The sequence below is a fragment of the Gaeumannomyces tritici genome (genome assembly GCF_000145635.1).
Source record: "Gaeumannomyces tritici R3-111a-1 unplaced genomic scaffold supercont2.2, whole genome shotgun sequence".
Taxonomy (NCBI): Eukaryota; Fungi; Ascomycota; class Sordariomycetes; order Magnaporthales; family Magnaporthaceae; genus Gaeumannomyces; species Gaeumannomyces tritici.
Genome location: NW_008804546.1, coordinates 666,880 through 687,059, shown reverse-complemented (window position 1 = coordinate 687,059; position 20,180 = coordinate 666,880). Strand labels below are relative to the sequence as shown.

General features: G+C 59.0%; 6 protein-coding genes across 6 annotated transcripts; 2 read left to right on the top strand and 4 right to left on the bottom strand.

The window, feature by feature from the left end:
• Nucleotides 1–52: 52 nt before the first annotated feature.
• On the bottom strand, nt 53–2,279 carry GGTG_02770 (hypothetical protein; the record flags this gene model as incomplete). The annotated part of the gene is made up of 2 exons (XM_009220547.1): nt 320–2,279; nt 53–254 (listed from the first exon to the last, which is right to left on the bottom strand). Exons 1-2 carry the CDS (start codon nt 1,414–1,416, stop codon nt 53–55), a joined length of 1,299 nt encoding a protein of 432 aa, XP_009218811.1. The 5' UTR covers nt 1,417–2,279.
• Nucleotides 2,280–2,351: 72 nt separating this feature from the next.
• Nucleotides 2,352–6,950, bottom strand: GGTG_02769 (hypothetical protein). The gene is made up of 2 exons (XM_009220546.1): nt 3,370–6,950; nt 2,352–3,288 (listed from the first exon to the last, which is right to left on the bottom strand). The coding sequence occupies exons 1-2, from the start codon at nt 6,354–6,356 to the stop codon at nt 2,523–2,525; spliced, it is 3,753 nt and encodes a 1,250-aa protein (XP_009218810.1). The 5' UTR covers nt 6,357–6,950; the 3' UTR covers nt 2,352–2,522.
• A 1,089-nt stretch (nt 6,951–8,039) lies between these two features.
• Nucleotides 8,040–9,463, bottom strand: GGTG_02768 (hypothetical protein). Its single transcript, XM_009220545.1, has 3 exons — nt 9,280–9,463; nt 8,588–9,176; nt 8,040–8,492 (listed from the first exon to the last, which is right to left on the bottom strand). Exons 1-3 carry the CDS (start codon nt 9,289–9,291, stop codon nt 8,161–8,163), a joined length of 933 nt encoding a protein of 310 aa, XP_009218809.1. The 5' UTR covers nt 9,292–9,463; the 3' UTR covers nt 8,040–8,160.
• A 1,005-nt stretch (nt 9,464–10,468) lies between these two features.
• GGTG_02767 (hypothetical protein) lies at nt 10,469–12,134 on the top strand (the record flags this gene model as incomplete). Its single annotated transcript, XM_009220544.1, has 3 exons — nt 10,469–10,523; nt 11,024–11,833; nt 11,917–12,134. The coding sequence occupies 3 exons, from the start codon at nt 10,469–10,471 to the stop codon at nt 12,132–12,134; spliced, it is 1,083 nt and encodes a 360-aa protein (XP_009218808.1).
• Nucleotides 12,135–12,844: 710 nt separating this feature from the next.
• Nucleotides 12,845–17,124, top strand: GGTG_02766 (methylenetetrahydrofolate reductase 1). Its single transcript, XM_009220543.1, has 3 exons — nt 12,845–13,523; nt 14,154–16,030; nt 16,128–17,124. The coding sequence occupies exons 2-3, from the start codon at nt 14,332–14,334 to the stop codon at nt 16,316–16,318; spliced, it is 1,890 nt and encodes a 629-aa protein (XP_009218807.1). The 5' UTR covers nt 12,845–13,523; nt 14,154–14,331; the 3' UTR covers nt 16,319–17,124.
• GGTG_02765 (hypothetical protein) lies at nt 16,766–20,100 on the bottom strand. The gene is made up of 6 exons (XM_009220542.1): nt 19,465–20,100; nt 19,357–19,374; nt 19,239–19,292; nt 19,066–19,153; nt 17,975–18,997; nt 16,766–17,904 (listed from the first exon to the last, which is right to left on the bottom strand). Exons 1-6 carry the CDS (start codon nt 19,554–19,556, stop codon nt 17,347–17,349), a joined length of 1,833 nt encoding a protein of 610 aa, XP_009218806.1. The 5' UTR covers nt 19,557–20,100; the 3' UTR covers nt 16,766–17,346.
• Nucleotides 20,101–20,180: the final 80 nt, after the last annotated feature.

Genomic DNA, 20,180 nt, shown 5'->3' with positions numbered 1-20,180 from the left:
CTCCCGGAATGCAAACCCCTCTCTGCTAGCCCACGCAACCACCCACGCACCCTCAGGGAGTCTCGGCCGTGCTGCCCTTGTGGCCGTGGCCCCTGCCAAATAGCCTCCTGAGCCCGCCAGACTTGGGCGTCTTGGGCGGCCTCGGGTACCCGTCCATCGACATCTTGGGCGCCGAGGCGCCGTGCTGCTGCTGTTGCTGCTGCTCCGGGGGCAGCGGCTCCAGGGGCGGCGGCGGTGGCAGCCCCTTGTTGCTGCTGCCCCTCGACCGGCTGCGGAACCTCGACTGGGGCGGGGGGTGGCCGCCGTGGTCGCGGCCGACGAGGACCGCGCCGGCGATCGGTCCTCGCCGTCCGAGTCGATGTCGAGGCCGCCAAACTGCTGCCGCAGCCTCTGCCTCTCGCGCTCGCGGTGGTGCTCGTCGACGCTGCGGCCGGCGCCGGCGCCGTTGAACCGCGGCTGCGGGCGCTGGCGTGGTGTTGTGTCGGTCTGCGATGGATAGGGCTGCTGTTGCTGCTGCTGCTGCTCCTGTTCCCGCCTCCTGGCTTCTAGGGCTCGGTTGTATTCCGCCTCCAGCCCGCCCTCTTCCTCCTCCTCCTCCTCCTCCTCCTCCTCCTCATCCCCATCAACAAATCCACCAACGCTCTCACCCCTGCCGCGCCCTCGGCCGTTCCCGCCATACTCCCAGGGGCGCTCCTCGTCACCGTTGGCGACGACGTACCACCTGATGTCCTCGCCGCGCTGCAGCTGGTCGCGTAGCTTCTCGAGCCAGCCAGCCTTGCGCTGCTCCTTGGCGGAGCGCTTCCGGCCCGTCTCGTCCGAGTGCGGCCCCGCCATCGCCGGCGGCAGCAGCAGCAGCAGCGGCGGCGGCTCTACTGATGCTGATGCTGATGCTGCTGCTGTTGCTGTTGCTGTTTTTACCGCCGCGCCGCCTTTGCTGCTGGCGCGCAGCCGCTCCTCGTACCGCGTCATCTCGTCCACGATGGAGACGGACAGGTCGATGCGCACGACGTAGTCGGCCACGTAGGCGTAGGGGCGCGACACCTCGTCCAGGCGGGCCGGGTCATACTCCTCCAGCAGGCGCACGGCGGACCAGGCGTCCTGGCCCATGACGTCGTCGGTGGCGGTGGTGGGCGCCGCCGTCGTGACGGTGGTTGTGCTGCCGCCGCCGCCGGCCGCGGTGAAGGCCGTCGACAGCGAGGATGACCGTCGGTGGGGCTGCCCGGCCATCAACGGCCTGTTGCCGGGGTCGATCCGGGGTAGGAAGTCGAATATGTTGTAAAAGGAGTTCAGCAGGGCGGTGGCGGACCGGCGGCCGATGATCCACTCGGGGGCGGCGTCGTCGAGGTCCTGCACCACCACAAAGACCCGGATCGACTGCCAGTGCCACCGGAACCCATGGCACAGGTAGGCCGGCATCCCCTGATGCTTTGTTCTGTGTTCCTTCCTGGGTCTCTTTTGGACGGCTGGCGGATGCGCCGCCTGGGAGGGTAGAGGGCTGAGGAATGTTGGTAGCGATGAGAAGAGCGGAGGAAGCCGCCCAAGAAGGGCAATCAAATAGCGCAACACACGCTGGTTCTTCTCTCCCCCTTTTTTTCCCCCACGGTTTCGTTCGGCAATGCTCTAGATGGCAGCCAACATCTCTCCCTTGCTTCAACTCCAGCCTGGTCTCCCCTAAAGACGTCGCATTCCAAGGCTGCGCACGATATGCAGGGGGCGGAACGTGGCAGCTGCAGAAACGCTGGAGCTTGATGGGGGTGAAAATAAAAATGGGCCGAGGCTGGTGTCAATCAATTGCACGTCCACCGACGGGCAGGTGTGGGAAGCTGAGCTGTAGTGGGTATCTGGGCGGAAATAAGGAATGCATGTGCTAGGGGGATGGAAGCCAAAGAAGCACGGGGGGAAAAGAGGGAAAGGGGGTGAGACAGAGTGGAAGCAGGCAGCCTGCGTCTAATTCAACCAGGGACTTTTCGATCAAGGACGGAAATTGATTGATGTGACTGATGGTTTGGCTGTCAATGGCAGCAGCGGCGGCAGCAGCGCTTTGGCCGGGCTACGCACGGGCGTCTTGGTGGCTGCCGGCGGGGTACCTGAATGCTAAAACGGAAGGCAGCTCGCCGTCAATGGGAGATGCTTCTTGTTCCCACAGTGCATGGGGCGTGAGATGGACCGGGCCGTCCAAGATATAACAAAACAATGCCCACCTCCCAGAAAGAAAAAGAAAGAAAAACAAAAAACCCCCCCAAATGCTAGTGCAATAGATGACCCGACAGTGCTGACGAGATCCAAGTGGCTGACTAAGCCTAGGTGAGCTGCATGATGTGAGCATTCAAAGACCCTGACACGTGTATGCTGTGATCTCTACGGCTTGGGGGAGGAGCATCCATCACAACCATCACAAAATGACTTCATGTTGTCAGCTTCAGGCCCGCATATATCGTGATATCGTGGTACCTCTTGTGTTTTTATTTGAACGCGTAAATCATAAACGGGTCATGATCAAAAAAACCACACAGTAGCCGCCATCAGAACAAGACCCCGCTCGGGCTCCCAGCCAAGGCCGCGCCGCCGTCGTCAAAATCCATATCAGGAAACATGTCGTCCATCTGCGAGTTGGTGAAGCTGGTCAGATCCAGATCCAGATCCATCCCCACCGGGAACAGTCCCTCCCCGAGACCAGAGTCGTCGCTGATGCCCTCGGCCGCCGCAGCCGCCGCCGCCGCGACAGGAGGAGGAGACTCCTGACCCGCGTCCCCCCTGATCATGGCCTTGAACTTCTCCAGCAGCACCGCGTCGTCGGCCGCCGTCGCGTCCGTCTCTAGGATCTCGCACGCCCTGGCCCTGAGCGCCTCGTCCGGGGGCAGGTCGCCCGTCGCCGACGCGCGCATGCCGGCGCGCGCGAACTCGGCGAGCCCGCTCTCGAGCTCGCGGGAGCAAAAGACGGCCGCCGCCGGCGGGTACCGCGTCGCCGCAGTGCGCAGGAACTTGTCCACCGTGCGCTGCTCCGTCTCGAACGGCTTGGCCCCCTCGTGTATCGTCAGCTGCACTTTCCCGCCCCCGTCACTCCCGCCCCCGTCGCCATCGGTGCCCAGCGGGGTCAGCGCCGTGATGGAGCGCCCCGCCCGCGGGTAGGCGTACGGCGGCGCGAACCCGGTGCCGCCCTGCTGGATGGACCAGGATTTGGTGTCGCCCAGGCCGGGCCCAGGGCTGTCTGGGAGCAGGCCATTGTCGCGCTTGAAGCGTCGCAGCCACTCGGCGTTATCTGCCGCTGTGTTGTTCCAAGGATCATCGCTACAACGGGGAAAGAGACCAATGTCAGTAGCCTGCTTTTCTGAATCATTCGGTTCCTTGTTTCTTCAACTCAAAACTTACTCCTCGTAGAGGATCCACCGAGCTTGATGCTTGATTTCCTCATCTGTAGGCACGTGGCGGTTGGGGTTGTTTGGTGATATCAAGCCCCCGACCCACCGACTCAGTTCTCTTTCCAGCCTGCGGTAGCAGTTCATGTCGTTCAGGAAGAGCTTGCCTGACCTGCTCCGACCGACACACCCGACCTTGCGGACACCCGACGAGCCGCCTGGGGCCATCACATGACAAAGCCCGAGCTGTTGCTGTGTGCCCCCGACACGTGTAGGTGACGGGCTGCCGATGAGCATCTCGGACATGGTGCAAGCAGCCGGCGGGTTCGTGGCTGCCGCAGCCTCGCCGAGCCGTTTCTTGAAGCCGGAAAGCCACACGGGGCTGTCTGCCGCCGTCTGATTCCAGCCGTCGTTGCTTCCGTATATGATGCAGCGAGCTTTCTCCTGCAAGCCCGCATCGTGCAACTGAATGCCGAGCGCCATCTGCTCCCGCGCGTATTCGGCTAGCTCTCTCTCTAGCCTGCTGTAGTTGTGGATGGTGGAGTCGAGGCTGTTGCCATCCAGCGGTCGCCGGTCTTCATCTGCCATGTCCTCGGACCTCGGTATGTGCGCCCGCTGCCGAAATGGGGCGAGCCAGGCCTTGGATCCTTGTATGAGTCTGATGAGGAGGTTGGCGATCATCTCGGAAGGGGTGCTCGTCGATTCCTCCATACGGGCCACGATCATGCATGCCTCGGCCTGGAGTTCACTATCGGTGGCGCACAACCCGAGCATCATCCTCGAGTTCACATAGTCGCGCAGCTGCCTCTCCAGCGGGCAATCGTCGAATATGTTGTCCTTGCCGTTAACCGTCAGGCGGCCCATTTGGCTGTCGGACGGCCCCCTTATGGGCCCCATCATGGCCTGGACCCTCAGGTCTGGCCGGGACATGATCAAGTCGCTCAGCCACGAGGGAACCGAGGACAGATCCTTGTACGAGAGCGCCTCTGCCCCAAATATTATGCGACAGGCTTCAAGCTGCAGCGCCTCGACGGTTGGATCTTCGTGTAGACCCTCGACCCAGTACATCAGCTCGTATTTTATCAGATCGTACGCGTTCACTGGGCTCTCCGCAGGGCCCATCGACGACATTAGCGGCAGTGGCGACAGTCTCTCCTCGTGAATCAGGTAAGGCGGGATGGCGCTCTGGACCATGTCAAGCACGGGGCCTTCGAAACCCCAGTCTCCCTTCCAGTCCGCCATGGTGTTACCCGTCTTGAAGTGCTCGGCCAGATGCTCGACCCTGATGCTCCAAGAATCCATTATGATGCCGCAGAAACCACATCGGGACCTGATCTCGGCTGTCGTTTCCTCCCAGGACGTCATGGACCAAGGCGTGAATTTGGCATTGTGAACAAGCTTCAGGTGCTGCCTCAAATGGTCTTTGCGGTAGAAGGTCCGCTCGTCCCTGCTCTTCTCCTGGCACGGCGCAAAGTTGTGCGTGTCCAGGTGCGCCTCGTCTGGGTTTGCGTCGCCACAGAACACGCACTGGATCTGCTTCGCCTCCTGGTTGAACGCTTTGGCCCCCTTGGGACAGCAGACCCAGCGCTCGAGGGAGAGGTGGAGGGACTTCTCGTGCCGACCCCAGTCGTGCTTGGTCCTGAACGTTTCGGTACAGAAAGTACACTGGAAGGTCTTGAGAGGCTGAGATAGAGGGATACGTTTGGAGCCGCTGGGGCCGGTAGCCGCCGGCCGCTTCCTCCTGCGGCGCCTGCCACGCGGCAGCGACCCCAGAGATCCGAGCGAGTTGCGCGAGCCAAACGAGAAGGCCGAAGCAAGCGACCCGCCACTGCTGCGCGACGTGCCCAGGCTGCTTGCCGACGAGGGGTGGCCCTGGGACCTCCCAGAGCCGTCGTCCGTGTACGGAGCGCTGAAGGGGCTGCCGAGCCCCGACGACACGCCAGAAGACGCCGAGATGGCCCTGGCAATATCTGTGGCAGAGGCAGGCTCGTTCTCGGGTGGAGAGACCTGCCAACGCTGCAGCGGATTCAGGTCCTCGTACGTCGTGGGCCCGCGAATGTCGAGGGGTGACGGTGTGCCCCGTCTGCGTGGTATTTCTATGCTCCCAAGAATCGAGTGGCTTCGGACATTGGGTGATGTAGAGCGGGGCTGGGTGTACTTGCTCCGGCGCCGATAGTTGGCGAGCCAGTTGCTGATCTGCAGCTTGCTCAGCCCGGTGAGGCGCTGCAGCGACTCCTTTTCGTCGTCGCTCGGGTAGGGATGTCGGCTGTGAGTCGAATACCAGTTCTTCAAGATGCGCACAGCCTCTTTAGAGAGGCGTGCCCCAACTTTTCCTGGCCCGGGGGTAGGGGGCTGAGTAGGGGGCTGGGAGGAAGATGCGGAGGTGCCGGGGTTCGGGACGGCTGGCAACGCCTCGGAGAGTGAGGACAGTGACGTTGTCGGCGGCGCCATCATATCTGGCACAGACGACGATATGCTTGTCATGGGCTGGAAGATGGCGTTGGGATGGTCTCCAGCGACCGGCCAGGGGTTCAGGGGGAAATTCTCGTTGGGAGGCCAAGCACCTTGGCCCATGTCGAAGGCCTGGCTGCAGCCAACGCGGAGGGCGACGCAACTGGTACAATAGCCCTTGTATTTACCCTCGTGGATCGTTTTGCACGAGTACCCATGCAAGCGGCACTGGAAGCACGGAGACTCGGGAAGGTCTGGCCCTTCTGGGGCCATTGTTTGGGGCCCAATGGAAGCGAGGAGGTCGTCGGCGGGGAGAGCGTTGGCCGAGTTGGCCGAGTTGGCAAAGTGCTCCAGGGCCCAGAAGGAGAAGTCGTCTCCGTTGACGTTCGAAAACAGGAGGTCCATGTCAGGGTCGCTGCCTATGTGTGGCTGGGGCCGAGGCATGTCGAGGCCAAGGCCGCCGGCCAGTGCCGGGGACCCGGCCTTGTCCCAGTCGATGAACTCGTCCATTGCAAGATCTGAGGCGGTCTCCTCGGGCACAACCGGCATAGGGCGCGGGTGGAGAGGGCGGGCTCAAGACACGCCCTTGCGGGTTGGGAGGCTGCGTCAGGCCTGAATACAGGTAAAAGATGGCAGGAAGAGGCGCGCCCTTGGATGTCAAAGAGCCGAGTGATGAAAAGTCGGAAAGACTAAGTTTGTCGACTCCCCAGGCACACGAACCAATGGGAGACGACTCCAGGGTAGTATGGAGGCAGTAGCTGATGGCAGGGGACGCCCTTCGAAGCGTTCGTCTGGAAGGGGCAGGTCAAGTATAAAGACAGACGATAGACATCACCCCCCTTGTCCACAGCCAGCGCTCCAGGACAGGACAGACGCCAACTTGTGTAAACAAAAGCAGGTCGAGGCCTGAGGATACGGAGAAATGGAAGAAGAGAAGATGATTCCTCAGGATCGAGATATAAAAAGAAAAAGAAAAGGGCGGGAACAAGAAGAAAAACACATGAATGCCCCAGGTCAACCGACAGCGAGCTGATGCCGTCCTCTCTGTCGGCTCCGAAAAAAGGAGTCACGACCTGTGGCGGGGAGAGAAGAGGAACTCAATGACACCGACAGGGGTTTGTTGTGCACGCCCTTCGAATTGACATGGACCCACACCCGCTGCGCGGCGGGCCCGACTGATTGGGATGGAGCAAAGCTGGGGGACTCAGTGAGTGGAAGGGGACGGCCAAGCGAAAAGGCGGGGGCGACAGGCATCCGCTATCCGCTGTGCATGCTATCGCTGCCTTTCGGCGACCCCAGCAGCCCAGCAGGCAAGCGGATTTAAAATTTTACGTGTCGACATTACCGGGCCGCATGCAAGATGGATGGATGGAAGCCGCGAGAACAACCCCAGCCGGGCTAGCACCTAGCACTAGAGGGCACGAGCTGGGTGGCTTCAACTGATAGACTCGGTTCACCACCACCTCCCAGGTGCTACGACTCAGCAGCCACAGTCTCCCACCACACAGCGAGCAAGACGCAGCCCGCAGCCCGCAGCCCGCAGCGCAGCCTTTCCTCTGGGTGTTTTTGCTTGTTCCGGGAATCACTCGTGTGTCCGAATCGGCGGGGCGACGGCTTATAAATCGGCCGTCTGATGCATGAGCGGCGCGTCGCTGCTTTACACCCTTTGTGCAGTCTAGTCCCCTCGTTCTTGGGCGGTTCAACGGGGCCGCCTGGCCAGGCCAAGACGCGCGCATTGCAGATCTAGACCTGGGCCCTCTTTAGTCTCCTGCGTATATACCTACCTACCTACCTACCTACCTACATACATACATACCTCACCTATCCGGTCGCTTGCCCTCCCCCCATCCTGTCTGACTGTGCACATTTGCCCGCATCGGCGAATGGATAATACCTGTCCAGCCCCCCGAGGCCGGCCGTTGCTGAGCTGGACGCAGGAGCCGACGAGTCATCGGGAATAGCACGGCAAGGCGGCCGGTTCGCGGAATGCAACCATTGACCCTTGGGCGGCCGGTTCGCGACGGCTGCCACCGGCCCCTGATATCCCTCCGTCGGTGCTCGGCTCTCCGGTCATCGGACCGCGTTTGTGCCTCGGCGATGGTAGTCCATCCCGCAATACGCGCCAAGGACCAGCGTGGAACTGCTGCAACCATCATCCATGGGTCTCATCCATGGGTCTCATTCCACACCGTTTGAACCCATCATGTCACTGCCGGCTCTCAATAATCAAAAGGGACACATCGATTAAACCCAGCAACGCAATCCATCGGCCTACAAGCTTTGGCACGTGCAGTACTAATAAGTTGGAGTCAAATTACAAGTTCGGAAGATAAACCCAATCCCTCAAGAAATTTCATCCTGAACCACCATCGACGATGGCTCCATGAACCGGCGTCCCTGCGTTGGCGACTATGAACGCCTTCTTTTCCAGAGGGCCCCTTTTAAGGTAACAGTTGCCGGGGGCGCCGCCTGCCAAGGCTATCGTTTTGTTGGTCCATAGTGGAATGAAGCTGACACCGGCACAGGTTGCGTTCACGTTTGTTGTGCCAAAGAAGTCTGTGGCATATTTCGTATAGCCCGAGCATGAGTCCATGCACGAGTTGAAGTCCGGGGCGAACAAGGAGTAAAGGACGGTGCCGTTCACGTCCTTGTTGCACTGCATCGTGTACGTGGCGAGCGACAGCACTGGCAAGCCGAGCAAAGACGGGAAACACGTTAGCAAAAGCCTAGGTCGCCCGTTGGCATGGAGCCCGCGTATGGGGTACGGGTAACAAACTCACGCTTGAACGAGGTGTACGACTGCCCGCTGACGGAGGAAGAGTTGCTGGCGCAGCCGTTGTCGATGACGACGGTCTCGGGCCTGGGGCAGGAGGTGCCCGACGCCGCCGCGGGCGCCGACCCGGTGCCCGAGGGCGCCAAGAGGCCGGCCGCCGACACGGACGCCTGCAGCCTCTGGTAGCTGTCGCTGGCCTCGCTGGCCCTGCTCGCCTCGATCCCCGTCCCCGCGGCCAGGCCGATGACGCCCGCGGCCAGGACGGCGATGATGACGCTTAGCACGAATACGATCAGTGTGCAGCCGCACACCGTCCGGTCCGCCCCACCGCCGCCCCTCCTCTTCTCCTCGCCACCGCCGACGCCGCCGTTGCCGTTCTCGCTGGCTAGGTTGGCATGGCTGGCTTGGTAAGGGCTGTGGGTCGTGGTTGTCGGCGGCGGCGACGACACTGTTGGTGGGTACGTCGGCTTCGCATCTGGCGCGTAGTAAGGCTGCTGCTGTGCCTGTTGCTGCCCCTGCACATTGTAGACCTGTGGGTGCTGCTGCGGGACAGCCTCTGGGTACGACTGAACAGCGACCTCAGGGGCGTATTCGTGCTGTCGAGATAAAGCGTCATCGTTAGGGCCATTGTGAGCCTTCCAGTTGCCGATCCTACGCACGAGATAGCGTGCACACAGGGCGAGGATGGGCTCCACATACATTCGCGGCCATACTTGTTGCGACCCAGGCTTGGGGATCACGACACTCTCTTGGCTGTTTTCCTTGGCCTCACAGGCAAGAGCATGTACGTCAGGGCCTGTCGGTCGGAGGCTCGTTGCCTAGAAGAACCCACCTACACCAAGCTTACGCTAAGACATAGAAGCAGAGGGGAGAAGAAAAAAAAAGAGGACGAGGACAGAGCCAAGCGACAGGATGGGGGGCCTTAGTCAACCCACCCAAAGGAGGAGAGCAGGGGGGACCAGAACATGGGTGCCAAAAAAGCGATAGCCGCATGCGGGCGAATCCGAGCTAGGTCGCGTCCGAGGGGGGCGCGGTCGTCGAAATCCGCCCAATGGAAGCCAGCGGTTCATTTCCACACCTCTCATTTCCGAGTCTCCTCAGCCGCATTTGCGACTGGAAGATTTGACGATGGGAAACGTTCTGTAGGCCCCTAGGTGCCCACAGCCAGGAAATGGGCAATGGCAACGGCGTCATTCCGTTGTAACGGGCTCTAGCTCGGCAAGGCGGGAGCCTCCAACCTCCAGTACTTTGGTGCGCCAACGATTTGGTTCGCGATGGGTGAGGCAGGATGGAGTCCCCGCTTGATCCACGCGTTGGTTCGCCAATACCACGGCGGAAAAAAAAAATTAGGGATGTTGTGGATCGCATCGCGAGCGGGGGTGACATCCTCGAGAACAGCTGGGGTCTGGTGTTTTCATGGGGGCCTCCCACATCCGTCTTGACCAGGCTGGTGAGATAGCTCTCATTCGACTGGGCATAATGCCTCCCTGGTGCTGCTACGATAATAATAATAATAAATAGCAATCCTCCTGGCGAAAACAAAAGTTGGTGTTGGAGGGTGAAACCTGATTCGATTGCTAAATTGCATGGGGCGCTGGCGCTAGTGCTGACAGCATCAACAACGGTCAGCCCGGCATGGAAACACAGCCAAGGGCGACCGACGCAACTCTAGTTTGGTGGAGATATTCGTTGGCTTCCGCGCTTCCCGTCCCGTCCTCAGCTGGCAAGCTGGGTTCAGTCAGTATCGCCATACGGCTGTTTAGATGTGTCAAACGGCGTCAAAGCTCTTTCTCTACTGAGCACAACCCTTCTTCTGGTCCAACCAACCTACCCCCTGCGCCCGACTAATAGTGGAGTCGAGCTTGCTCAGGACAAGGGGTATGTAACAATGGATCTCATGTTCCCCTCCAGGGTCGACTGGTATGGGCGTCTGGTGCTTTTTGGTAAGTCTCTTGGCGTGCTGTAAGCTAGCGGCTTGCCATCCGTTATGCTTACCCGTCATGTTCCAGCCACCATGGAGGACAGCGAACCTGCTCAGGGCAGCGGCTCCGCGGTGACGTCGTTTCTCAACCATCACTCATCTTCCTCGTATTATCCAGACGACCCGACTATTTGAGATAACCATAATTTTCCACGCACACATTCAAACGGGAGACACTGACACTTGTTTCACTTCCCATCATGTCGCCAGCCGGCAGCCAATCCTCACAACTCACACACGCTCCTCGCAGAGTTACACGACAGCGGCTCCACAAGGATCCTCCTCCACTGGCCGTACCTAACATCAATGAAGATGCCGCCGAGAGGAAGAGAATACTGAATGTCCTAGCTCAACGCCGATACCGTTAGTTCCCTGAGCTTGATCGTTGGGAAATATAGTGGAGAAATCGACAAAAGACGTTGTGCAAACAGGTGCCTGGTAGACATACTAACTCGATAATAGGACAACGTAAAAAGCAACAATCCCCAGCGACAGAAGTGTCATCATTGGCCCAGGGGAATTCGTCTGCTCAAAGTGATTGTCTCCAAATCTCTCAGTCGGAGCCCGAGCAAGTAGGGGGTAGACAGACTCCCCAAGCTCGTGGGGGTTGCCATGACTTCCACGATGAGCTCGCGAGCACCGAGATCGACTTGCTGCCCAGAAGCCCCAGCATGAACAACAACGATCCATTTGGGATATTTTTTGGCAGCGATTGGATACTGGCAGGCTTAGACAATGTCGCAAGCACCACAGTGCCAACATCACAATCGTTCGGCACCAGCCAGAACGACCAAACGCCTATTCAAAACGGTGGGCTTGGGGATTTCGCCGTCGGCCCCTTGGATTTTACCGCCCTATCAGAATCCTCAGCCTCATCCTCATCCTCTCCGCTCGGCTCCCTCGGCTCCCTCGGCTCCGAGGCAGCCAATGTCGGGGGTGACAGCTTCTCGTTCCCTGATACATGCCTCCTCCCAGTTCAGGAGCTCACCCTCATCCGGGCGCTCTTGCGGATAGCCGACCGCCTGGGCTGCACGTCGACGATTTGGGACATCAAGACGCTTTCGCCGTTCAACGGGCCCGCGTCGGCGGCGACGGGTCTTCTTCCAGAGACCTGGCGCCCAACGTCGACACAAGCCGGGGTGCCGCATCACCCGGTCCTGGACCTGGTACCGTGGCCTTCTGCGCGCGACCGGCTGATTAACATTTTTAGTCTTCCGGAGTCGATGCGTCCTCCAAGTGCCGCGGGACCCCTGGGGCTAGTCCAGTTCGTGTGTCAGTCTCTCGCCATGAACTTCCTGCCTTTTCATCCCTTCCGTTTCTTTTCTATCAGCGTTCTAATACCGCGCCCCTCATAGATGACCTTGAGGATGCTTCAGAAGGGTTGCGTATGTACGGTGGCGACCCGTACGATGCAGAGTCTTGGGAGGTTGGCCAGACTCTGTTTGAGAAGTGGTGGTTTGTATTCGACCGCAATATCGTCAATCAGAGCAACCGCTGGAGGAGCCTCAGGGGTGCGAGGAAACTTAGACTTGAGGCAGCCAGCGCGAGGTCGAATGTTCCTGAGATGGTGTAGCTACCCGGAACTGTCAGTGTCAATGCATCATGGCCATAGAAAACGCGCAGTGGCTGGCCCGATTCAGTTGGGTGTCAAACTGCGGTCCGCACAAGAATGGAGCCAGTCATGAATCAGCCGGTAGCCATGTTCAAACTCAACAGCCACCAGACGGCTTTGCGTCGTTCGAACCTATCCAAATCAGCAAGGAACTCGTCCATCCAGTCGGCAGCGTTCGGCAGCCATCGCAATCCGGGATGGCGGCCCCCGCCTCCTTTCGTGCCGTCTGTCACCCGCCACCCATGGCTGCCACGGCTGCCACGGCTGCCACCGTCGACGGCCGCAGCATCGGAGCGGGAGGGGCGCCCGTCGAATCGGTTTTGGGTTGGTGTGGACCGCTGGACCGCTGGACCGATCTCGCACCTCCGTCTCGACGCTAATGATGCAAAACAGCGCTGCAGTGGGGCTTTTGTTTGGGCAGTCTCGTAGCTGTGGTGGGGGCCACAGTCCCATTCCCGGCTTGGCCCAACATTCATCAATGTTTGGGACCGACATGGAATGGAGGCAAAGGAAAGGGGACATGCTGGATTTTAGACGACGGTACAGAGTGGGAAATTGGGGCGGCAGCAGATTTGAGCATCAGTCAGTTTCGGGTGTCCGGTCGGGGGCTCTTGCAAGCTCCAACGGGCGGCTCCGCGGCACGCGGCCGTCAACGACAAGAGATGAGGCTAGAACCTGCTGCTGTCCCGCGCTCTGGCTGTATTGATCCATTCAGCTGCTGGACATGGACAGTGCGGGCCCCGTCACCGCCGCGGGGTACTGGAGCTCAATGGCGGGCCAGGGATGGATGGAGCTCAAGCTCACCGAATGTTCCCTGCCCACGCCACCTGGACCCAATAGAAAGAGCGAAAAACGCAACCTCCGCAGCCAGAGACGGCGGTGGTACTGGTGGAAAACAATGAAGCCCCAGCCATCGACGAGGCACTGCTAGCGACGTCTTTTGCTTTTTTTGTGCCTGGCTGCACCCTGTTCCCAGCAGAGCGTGCAGTGGCCTGCCGTCTTCTGCGAGTTGCCTCGATCGGCTAGACTAGAAACACAGCGTCTGCGTGCTACGCTGTAGGAAACCCAGACCGCCAGCACATACGGGGATCGACCGGCGCTGGGGTGATTCTAGGTACCTAGGAACGTGCTGGCTTGATGTTTGGGGTGTACTGACTGCGAGACTGCACCATCTCAACATCAGCCCGCGTCATTTTCAATTTTTTCTTTCTTTCTGTCCAACCTTCTTCTCCTCTCATCGGGTTCCTCACAGCCACAAAGCCAGGAACGAGACTTTCCTCCCCTTGGGCGGCATCTCTTCGGCGCGTGAAGGAGGGCGGGCATATGCTGCCGTAATTTCCAGACTGCAAGGTAAGTCCCAATGCTTTGTCTCGTACCTGCCGTCGAGCCAACACCGATGTCCAGCCAGCGGGTTCCGTTCAGTCCCATCTCTCCATCTCACCTCCCGCCTTGGACTGCACCGCCTGCTTGGCTTCCGGCACTATATCCTGTCGTGCCTGTCCAAGACCGCTTGTCCCTCGCCACCTCATCGCGCGTTATGCTTTGGAGCAGAGCCTTCATTCCTGCACTGTCTCGACAGGCTCCTGCGAGACAGCACACCAGACCGCCAGTTGGCATGACTCCAACCCTCATGCTGCCACCTTTCACCTTCACTTCACATCCCTTGGTCGCCTCAGCTTCCTTGCCTCGCTACCTGGTCACCAACCTTGCCGACCCAAGCCACACCTGTAGAGCACATGCCTGACGACCTTTTCTCTCGGGCGGGGCTCAGGGCGTATCCGTGCGTCTTAACATGACGTCTCGGGGTCCCTGCTCTCCGTCCGGCAGCAACATGCTTCCTTCTCATTTCTAGGCCGGCCCCGTCCGCAGCTTTCATTTCTGTCCCATAACACCTTTTCACACAGTCACCCCGATAAAAAAACGGGCGGACTGCCGCTCAGAGCCTGTGCTAACACACTGCCCCCGTCCCCTCTTGATCAGCCACATAATTAATACCCATCTGTCCATCACCACCTACCTCTCTATACCTTCTACATTCGCTTCTCAGAGGGTCCGGTACCCATAGGCCGGTGCGAAGCGAGTGGTGCTAGTGTTCTTCTTGACTCTCACGGTTCCTGTTTCCCTTCACCAGGACCTGCCCTCTGGGATACCCTTCAATATGCACATCAGGGAGATGTTGGCCGAGGCCGACAGGACCGGCAAGCCGTCCTTCTCGTTCGAGTACTTCCCGCCCAAGACGGCTCAGGGTGTGCAAAACCTCTACGACCGCATGGAGCGCATGTATCACCTTGGCCCTAAGTTTATCGACATCACCTGGGGTGCTGGCGGTCGCATCGCCGAGCTCACCTGCGAGATGGTCACCCAGGCCCAGACGTACTTCGGCCTCGAGACATGCATGCATCTCACCTGCACCGACATGGGTGTCGAAAAGGTCAACGATGCCCTCGCCAAGGCCTACAAGGCCGGTTGCACCAACATCCTTGCCCTACGCGGCGACCCTCCCAGGGACAAGGAGAAGTGGGAGGCTGCCCAGGACGGATTCCAGTACGCCCGTGACTTGGTCGCCCACATTCGAAAGACCTACGGCGACCACTTCGACATCGGCGTCGCCGGTTACCCCGAGGGCTGTGACGACAACAAGGACGAGGACCTACTGTTGGACCACCTCAAGGAGAAGGTCGACATGGGCGCTTCCTTCATCGTCACCCAGATGTTCTACGATGTCGAGAACTTCCTGCGCTGGGTTGGCCGGGTGCGTGAGAGAGGTATCACCATCCCTATAATCCCGGGTATCATGCCCATCGCAACCTACGCGAGCTTCTTGCGCCGCGCCAACCACATGCAGGCCCGCGTACCCGAAGAGTGGATCCGCCGCCTCGAGCCTGTCAAGAACGACGATGCCGCCGTCCGGATCATGGGGAAGGAGCTCGTTGTTGAGATGTGCCGCAAGATTCTGGCAGGAGGCATAAACCACCTCCATTTTTATACCATGAACCTGGCTCAGTCTACCACCATGATCCTCGAGGAGCTCAGCTGGCTACCCTCCCCGACCCAGCCGCTCAAGCAGGCTCTCCCGTGGAAGCAATCACTCGGTCTTGGGCGTCGTGGCGAGGACGTGCGCCCCATCTTCTGGCGGAACCGCAACAAATCGTACGTCATGCGCACGCAAGATTGGGACGAGTTCCCCAACGGCCGCTGGGGAGACTCGCGGTCCCCTGCCTTTGGCGAGCTGGACGCGTACGGAATCGGCCTGGTCGGGACCAACGAGCAGAATAGGCAAAAGTTTGGTGAGCCACGGTCTTTCAAGGACGTGGCCTCACTCTTTATCCGATATGTAGAGAAGGAAATCACCACTCTCCCCTGGAGCGAGGCCCCGCTCACGAGCGAGGGAGAGCTGATCAAGGACGACCTGCTGGACCTCAACCGCCGCGGCCTCATCACTATCAACTCGCAGCCGGCCGTCAACGGGGTCAAGTCGACCCATCCCGTGCACGGCTGGGGTCCGCCGAACGGTTACGTTTACCAAAAGGCGTATCTGGAGCTGCTCGTGCACCCGAGCCTGTTTGCCGACATGAAGAGCCGCCTGCACACCCACCCGGACCTGACCTACTATGCTGTCACAAAGTCCGGAACCCTGGAGACCAACGCCACCTACGAGGGACCTAACGCCGTCACTTGGGGAGTCTTCCCGGGTAAGGAGATTGTGCAGCCGACCGTGGTCGAGGGCATCAGCTTCCTGGCCTGGAAGGACGAGGCGTTCCAGCTCGGAATGGAGTGGGGTCGCTGCCACGAAGCCAACTCACCCAGCCGCGTCTTGATCCAGAAGATGATGGAGGAGTGGTATCTGGTTAATATCGGTAAGTGAACCGCTCCGGAAGCTTTTCTTGGTTTTGCTGCCTTCTGCAGTACCCACGGACAAAACAGCCTCCCCCGACTAACACACGCCTACTACAGTGAATAACGACTTCCACTCGCCACGCACAATTTTCGACCTGCTCAAGGACATCAAGGTCCCAGATCTTGAAAAGGAGGTTGCTATCCCGACCGACCAAGGGCCGGAGACGAACGGCATCAATGGGACCTCGGTCATCACCAACGGCTCCCACCCGGCTGCTCCCACGGCGACGGCCGCGGTTGCCGTCTAAAACCGTCGACCTCTCCGCCAACTTCCCAACTCTCCTATGAAATCACTTTTCACTTGCTTTTACCTTTCACTCAACATATTTAATCATCCACCACTCTCATGGGCGACGATAAGGCGGAGCGCATAACCTAGCCATCTGTACTTCTTCTTCGTATTCTTCACCTTGTCTTCACACGGGCGTTATTGGGCCTGAAAGGGCAAAATCTGGCTGCGAGCGAATTTTTTTCAACAAAAAAATGAGCATTTTCTGGAACGAACGGGATGGGGCTGGGGTTGGGCTGGGCTGGGCTGGATTGGCCTGGCAGAAACAAAAGAAAAACCACCAACACTAAGATTGCTGGCGGAAGCACGGGGGACGTAACCACAAAAGACGTCCGCCCACATGACAGAGCATGCATCATATCTCAACGATACCCACCCTTTTTGGACACCGAAATTCATGCCGGGACGATCGATGCATATTCTTACGCGTTTTTTTTCTACATTATTCTTCTTGTGCTCAAGGGTCCAATCTCTTAACTAGAGCGGACAGGAACGGTGGCGGATGATTTGGGGATGGGGTGTTTCTTCGTCGGGGCCGGGCTAGCCGGGGTTCCCCTTTCAACACGACGACGGGACGATAGAGGTGTTTTTGTTTACTTGTTAAATCCTCTTGCCTGCATGGCTACAACACAAAACAGACTGTTGCAGGCTGATAAATGCATATGTGCGCCAGCCATGGGTGTCATCCACGCGTTCAGACGTTTGAGCCAGACCATGTGACGCCACAAAGGGGTAAGATAAAAAAAAAAGGACGCGCAACCCAACTAACAATGCTTGCTCAACCAGTAGATAATGCCATAGAGCGTGCTGGCTCAGATGGTGCACAAACGCGAACCGAACAAGAGATAAAGACATTTGCCGTAAGACGGGTATCTCAAGGAAAGCCAGAAAAGATAAAGCATAAAAAATGCAAGTCAAAATGCGACAAGCCAAATAGTGCTTCGTTTCGTTGTTTTTGTTTGTTTCTTCAGTGTTCTCTTGAGCGCCTCAAAGATGCTTCTGGGGTCCTGGCTGATTTCCACCGCCCCAGACGTCGCCCATGTCCTCTTCGTCGATGTCGTACTTGGGCGATACGGCCACGGGCGACTGGGCCTCCCTATCCCAGTGGCCCGCGTCCTCCGCCGCCGCCGCGGTGACCGAGTCTGTTCCGCCATGGTTCTCGTCGTCGTCGGTAGTTGGCGCCTTGGAGACGTCTATCGGGATTTCGGACAGGTCGGGCTTCTCGGCAGCCTGAACTCCAGGTCGGCAGGTTCCGCGTGGCGATGTTGCTCTCCCAGATTCGGTTGACGCCGTCTGTTTTCCTTTGTCCTTCTTAGAGGTCTTCTTCTTGCTGCTGCTCACAATAACGCCCTCGTCATCTGCCGAGGCCCCTGCTGCTCCGCTCGAGCCACCAAGGGGGCTGGTCTTTGGCTTTTTCTTTTTCGGCCTTGCGACATCAACGGCTAGGGAAGACCTCGTCGGGATCGAATCACTTGAGCCTTGGTAGCTACTATTCCGGGCCGTGTTCCAAGGCCTTTGGGGAATGTTGGCGATTACAACAGGGTACTGCATGTCATGTGTTAGTATATGTGACCGAGCCTGGCAAACCCACCATCTCTGGGATAAGAAAACTCACATTCCAGTCCCCATACTCTAGCCCTCGGGCCTTGTCATACAGGGCCTCCTCGTCCGGGTCCAAGGTAGGATCCTCGGTTGTACCGAAAGTATCCCTAGAGCTCGACCGGCTGGGCTCGCCGTTGGATGTGCCGCCACTGGGTCCAAGAAGGGGCGTGTAGGGGTTGATGTCTGACGTGATCTGGCCAGGCTTGGGGATCCAGTACTTGCCCTTGCCGCCACGCTCGTACCTCATGCCGGCGCGGACTCGAGCAAGGCGAGAAGTGGAGCTTTCGTGTGCCATAATGCGGTCACCCGAATCGAAGGCGCGGTAGCCATATTTATCGCCCTTGAAAGTCTCTTTCGAGTCCTCGATCAGGTCGCGAATACCAAAGGCGTCGCGGAGGGCGTACTTGACGGGCATGCGTGCCTCCTCCACGGAATCATTGGCAAAGTCGCGCCACGAGAAGGCGTACCAGTGAGCAACGGCGAAGCATGGCATCTCGAGGCAGATGAGGAAGTCCTGGATCGCAGCAGCTAAATTGTCGGGCGAGTAGCCCTCGACTTTGTCCGTGATGGCACCCAGGAACACGAGGATTGATAGGAAAAAGCCCTGCCAGTAAGAGGCAAAGATGATGAGTTTGATGCAGAGAAACTTGGGCACAGGCCGGAAGGGCTTGAGGTCCTCATGCATGCAAACCCAGAACAGGGCGAGGCAGTACAAGCTGACAGTCATGCTGATGTTGTAGATTAGGCCGCTCCAGGTGTAGCCAGAATCGAGGCCGATATAGCCCTCCTTGTAGGTCCCTGTGGCCTTCATGACGATAGCGGCCACCGCGAGTAGCGGCTTCAACCACGCATACTGGAGGATACCGCGCTTGATGGCCAGGAAAGTATAAGGGTCCGAGATATCGGCCTTGGGGAAGAGGTGGTCCATGGGCCACGCGTGGCTCACTGGCTCGCGGCCGTGTGTCATGATGATGAGCGATCGCTCGCCGCCGAGGTAGTTGATGAGGAGCTGGAAGAAGGTGTAGATGGTGAAGGCCTGCGAAGGGATTGGTTGGCTTGGTGAGTTTGCGGATGCGGAGCGGGTGGGGAGGGTTGCCTGCCTACCTCATAGATATCTCGCACGGGATCGAACCAGGCGGCCAGCTTGAGCGATACCATGCTCGACCATGATGAGATAGAGTAAAGGGGCACCCTGGTGGCACGTCTAGTTAGAAACGCCGCTTGTCCATGCTTCGCTCATTTGGGCTCGTTTATCCGGATGGGGATGGTGTCCATACATCAGCAGGATGCGCACGACATATCTCTGAAGGAGTGGCTTGCGATAGTTTTTGCTGTAGAAGAGTTGTTTAGTCGGGCCCGTGAGGTGTCGAGGAACGGCCGGGAGGAGCAGCTTACAGTTGGAGCCATATCGAGCTGTTCAGGAGCAAGAATACGGAGTCTTTTGGTTAGCACAGCGCAAGACAGTCGGCGGAAAGCGACAACAATGCGCCAAAGGCAACTTACATGATAGAAAAAAAGGTGGCGATGAGCGAGGCGACACCGGCCACTGCCGTGAGGGTGCTCTCGAGCTTCTCGCCCGTTCCTCCTCCAGGCATGATTGTTGTGGTCTAGACCCGAGACGGCGGAGGGATGGCGGCAACGACGAGCGTCAGGGCGAGGGCAGGGCAGCTATATGAGCCAGAGCCATGCCTTGGTTGAGGGGGACAAGAGGAGGGGCAGGCTCCCCAGGTTGGCAGCAGCGCAGCGCTGGCTGAGTTTGGATGGGGACGGGGTTGGATGTCTCTAAGGCGTCAATCGTGACGGGCGGCGTTGTTGAGCTCGAGCCGAGATGACGCGCACTTGGTGCCATTGTCTCCCCAGGCTGTCGCTGCAGGTGGCCAATCGTAGGGTCGGTCTGGGAGCTGGGGCCCCGAAACCGCAGGCATTGAGGGCGGGGCTTATCGCCTGCAGTGCAGGGCTGTGGTCAACTGGCGCCAGCACCTCTAGGGCGAGCTGGGGCAACCTGGAGAGCGTGCGCCTGTTTTTGTCTCGGATTACGAGCGCTGTGCATGGCTGGAGGGGGAATATGTCACGGCAGTTTCATACCACCTGGTGAGGCATCACGTACAGTTTTTGACGCACGTGTCGGCATGCACAGAGAATGCGCCTGGTACCATGTCCAACGTGTGGCTTTGAATTATGTGAGGAGCCCAGCCTCGCCAGTGGGCGTAAATATTGGT

Bases quoted from the DNA above. Each gene is read 5' to 3' on its own strand.
- GGTG_02769 (XM_009220546.1), bottom strand. From the start codon at position 6,356: ATGCCGGTTGTGCCCGAGGAGACCGCCTCAGATCTTGCAATGGACGAG. The intron at 3,289-3,369 runs GTAAGTTTTGAG...TCCCCGTTGTAG, and splicing joins CGGTGGATCCTCTACGAGGA to CGATGATCCTTGGAACAACA.
- GGTG_02768 (XM_009220545.1), bottom strand. The intron at 8,493-8,587 runs GTGAGTTTGTTA...TCGGCTTGCCAG, and splicing joins GTCGTACACCTCGTTCAAGC to TGCTGTCGCTCGCCACGTAC.
- GGTG_02766 (XM_009220543.1), top strand. From the start codon at position 14,332: ATGCACATCAGGGAGATGTTGGCCGAGGCCGACAGGACCGGCAAGCCG. The intron at 16,031-16,127 runs GTAAGTGAACCG...CGCCTACTACAG, and splicing joins GTGGTATCTGGTTAATATCG to TGAATAACGACTTCCACTCG.
- GGTG_02765 (XM_009220542.1), bottom strand. From the start codon at position 19,556: ATGCCTGGAGGAGGAACGGGCGAGAAGCTCGAGAGCACCCTCACGGCA. The intron at 19,154-19,238 runs GTATGGACACCA...ACGTGCCACCAG, and splicing joins GTCGTGCGCATCCTGCTGAT to GGTGCCCCTTTACTCTATCT. The intron at 18,998-19,065 runs GTAGGCAGGCAA...ATCCCTTCGCAG, and splicing joins CCGTGCGAGATATCTATGAG to GCCTTCACCATCTACACCTT.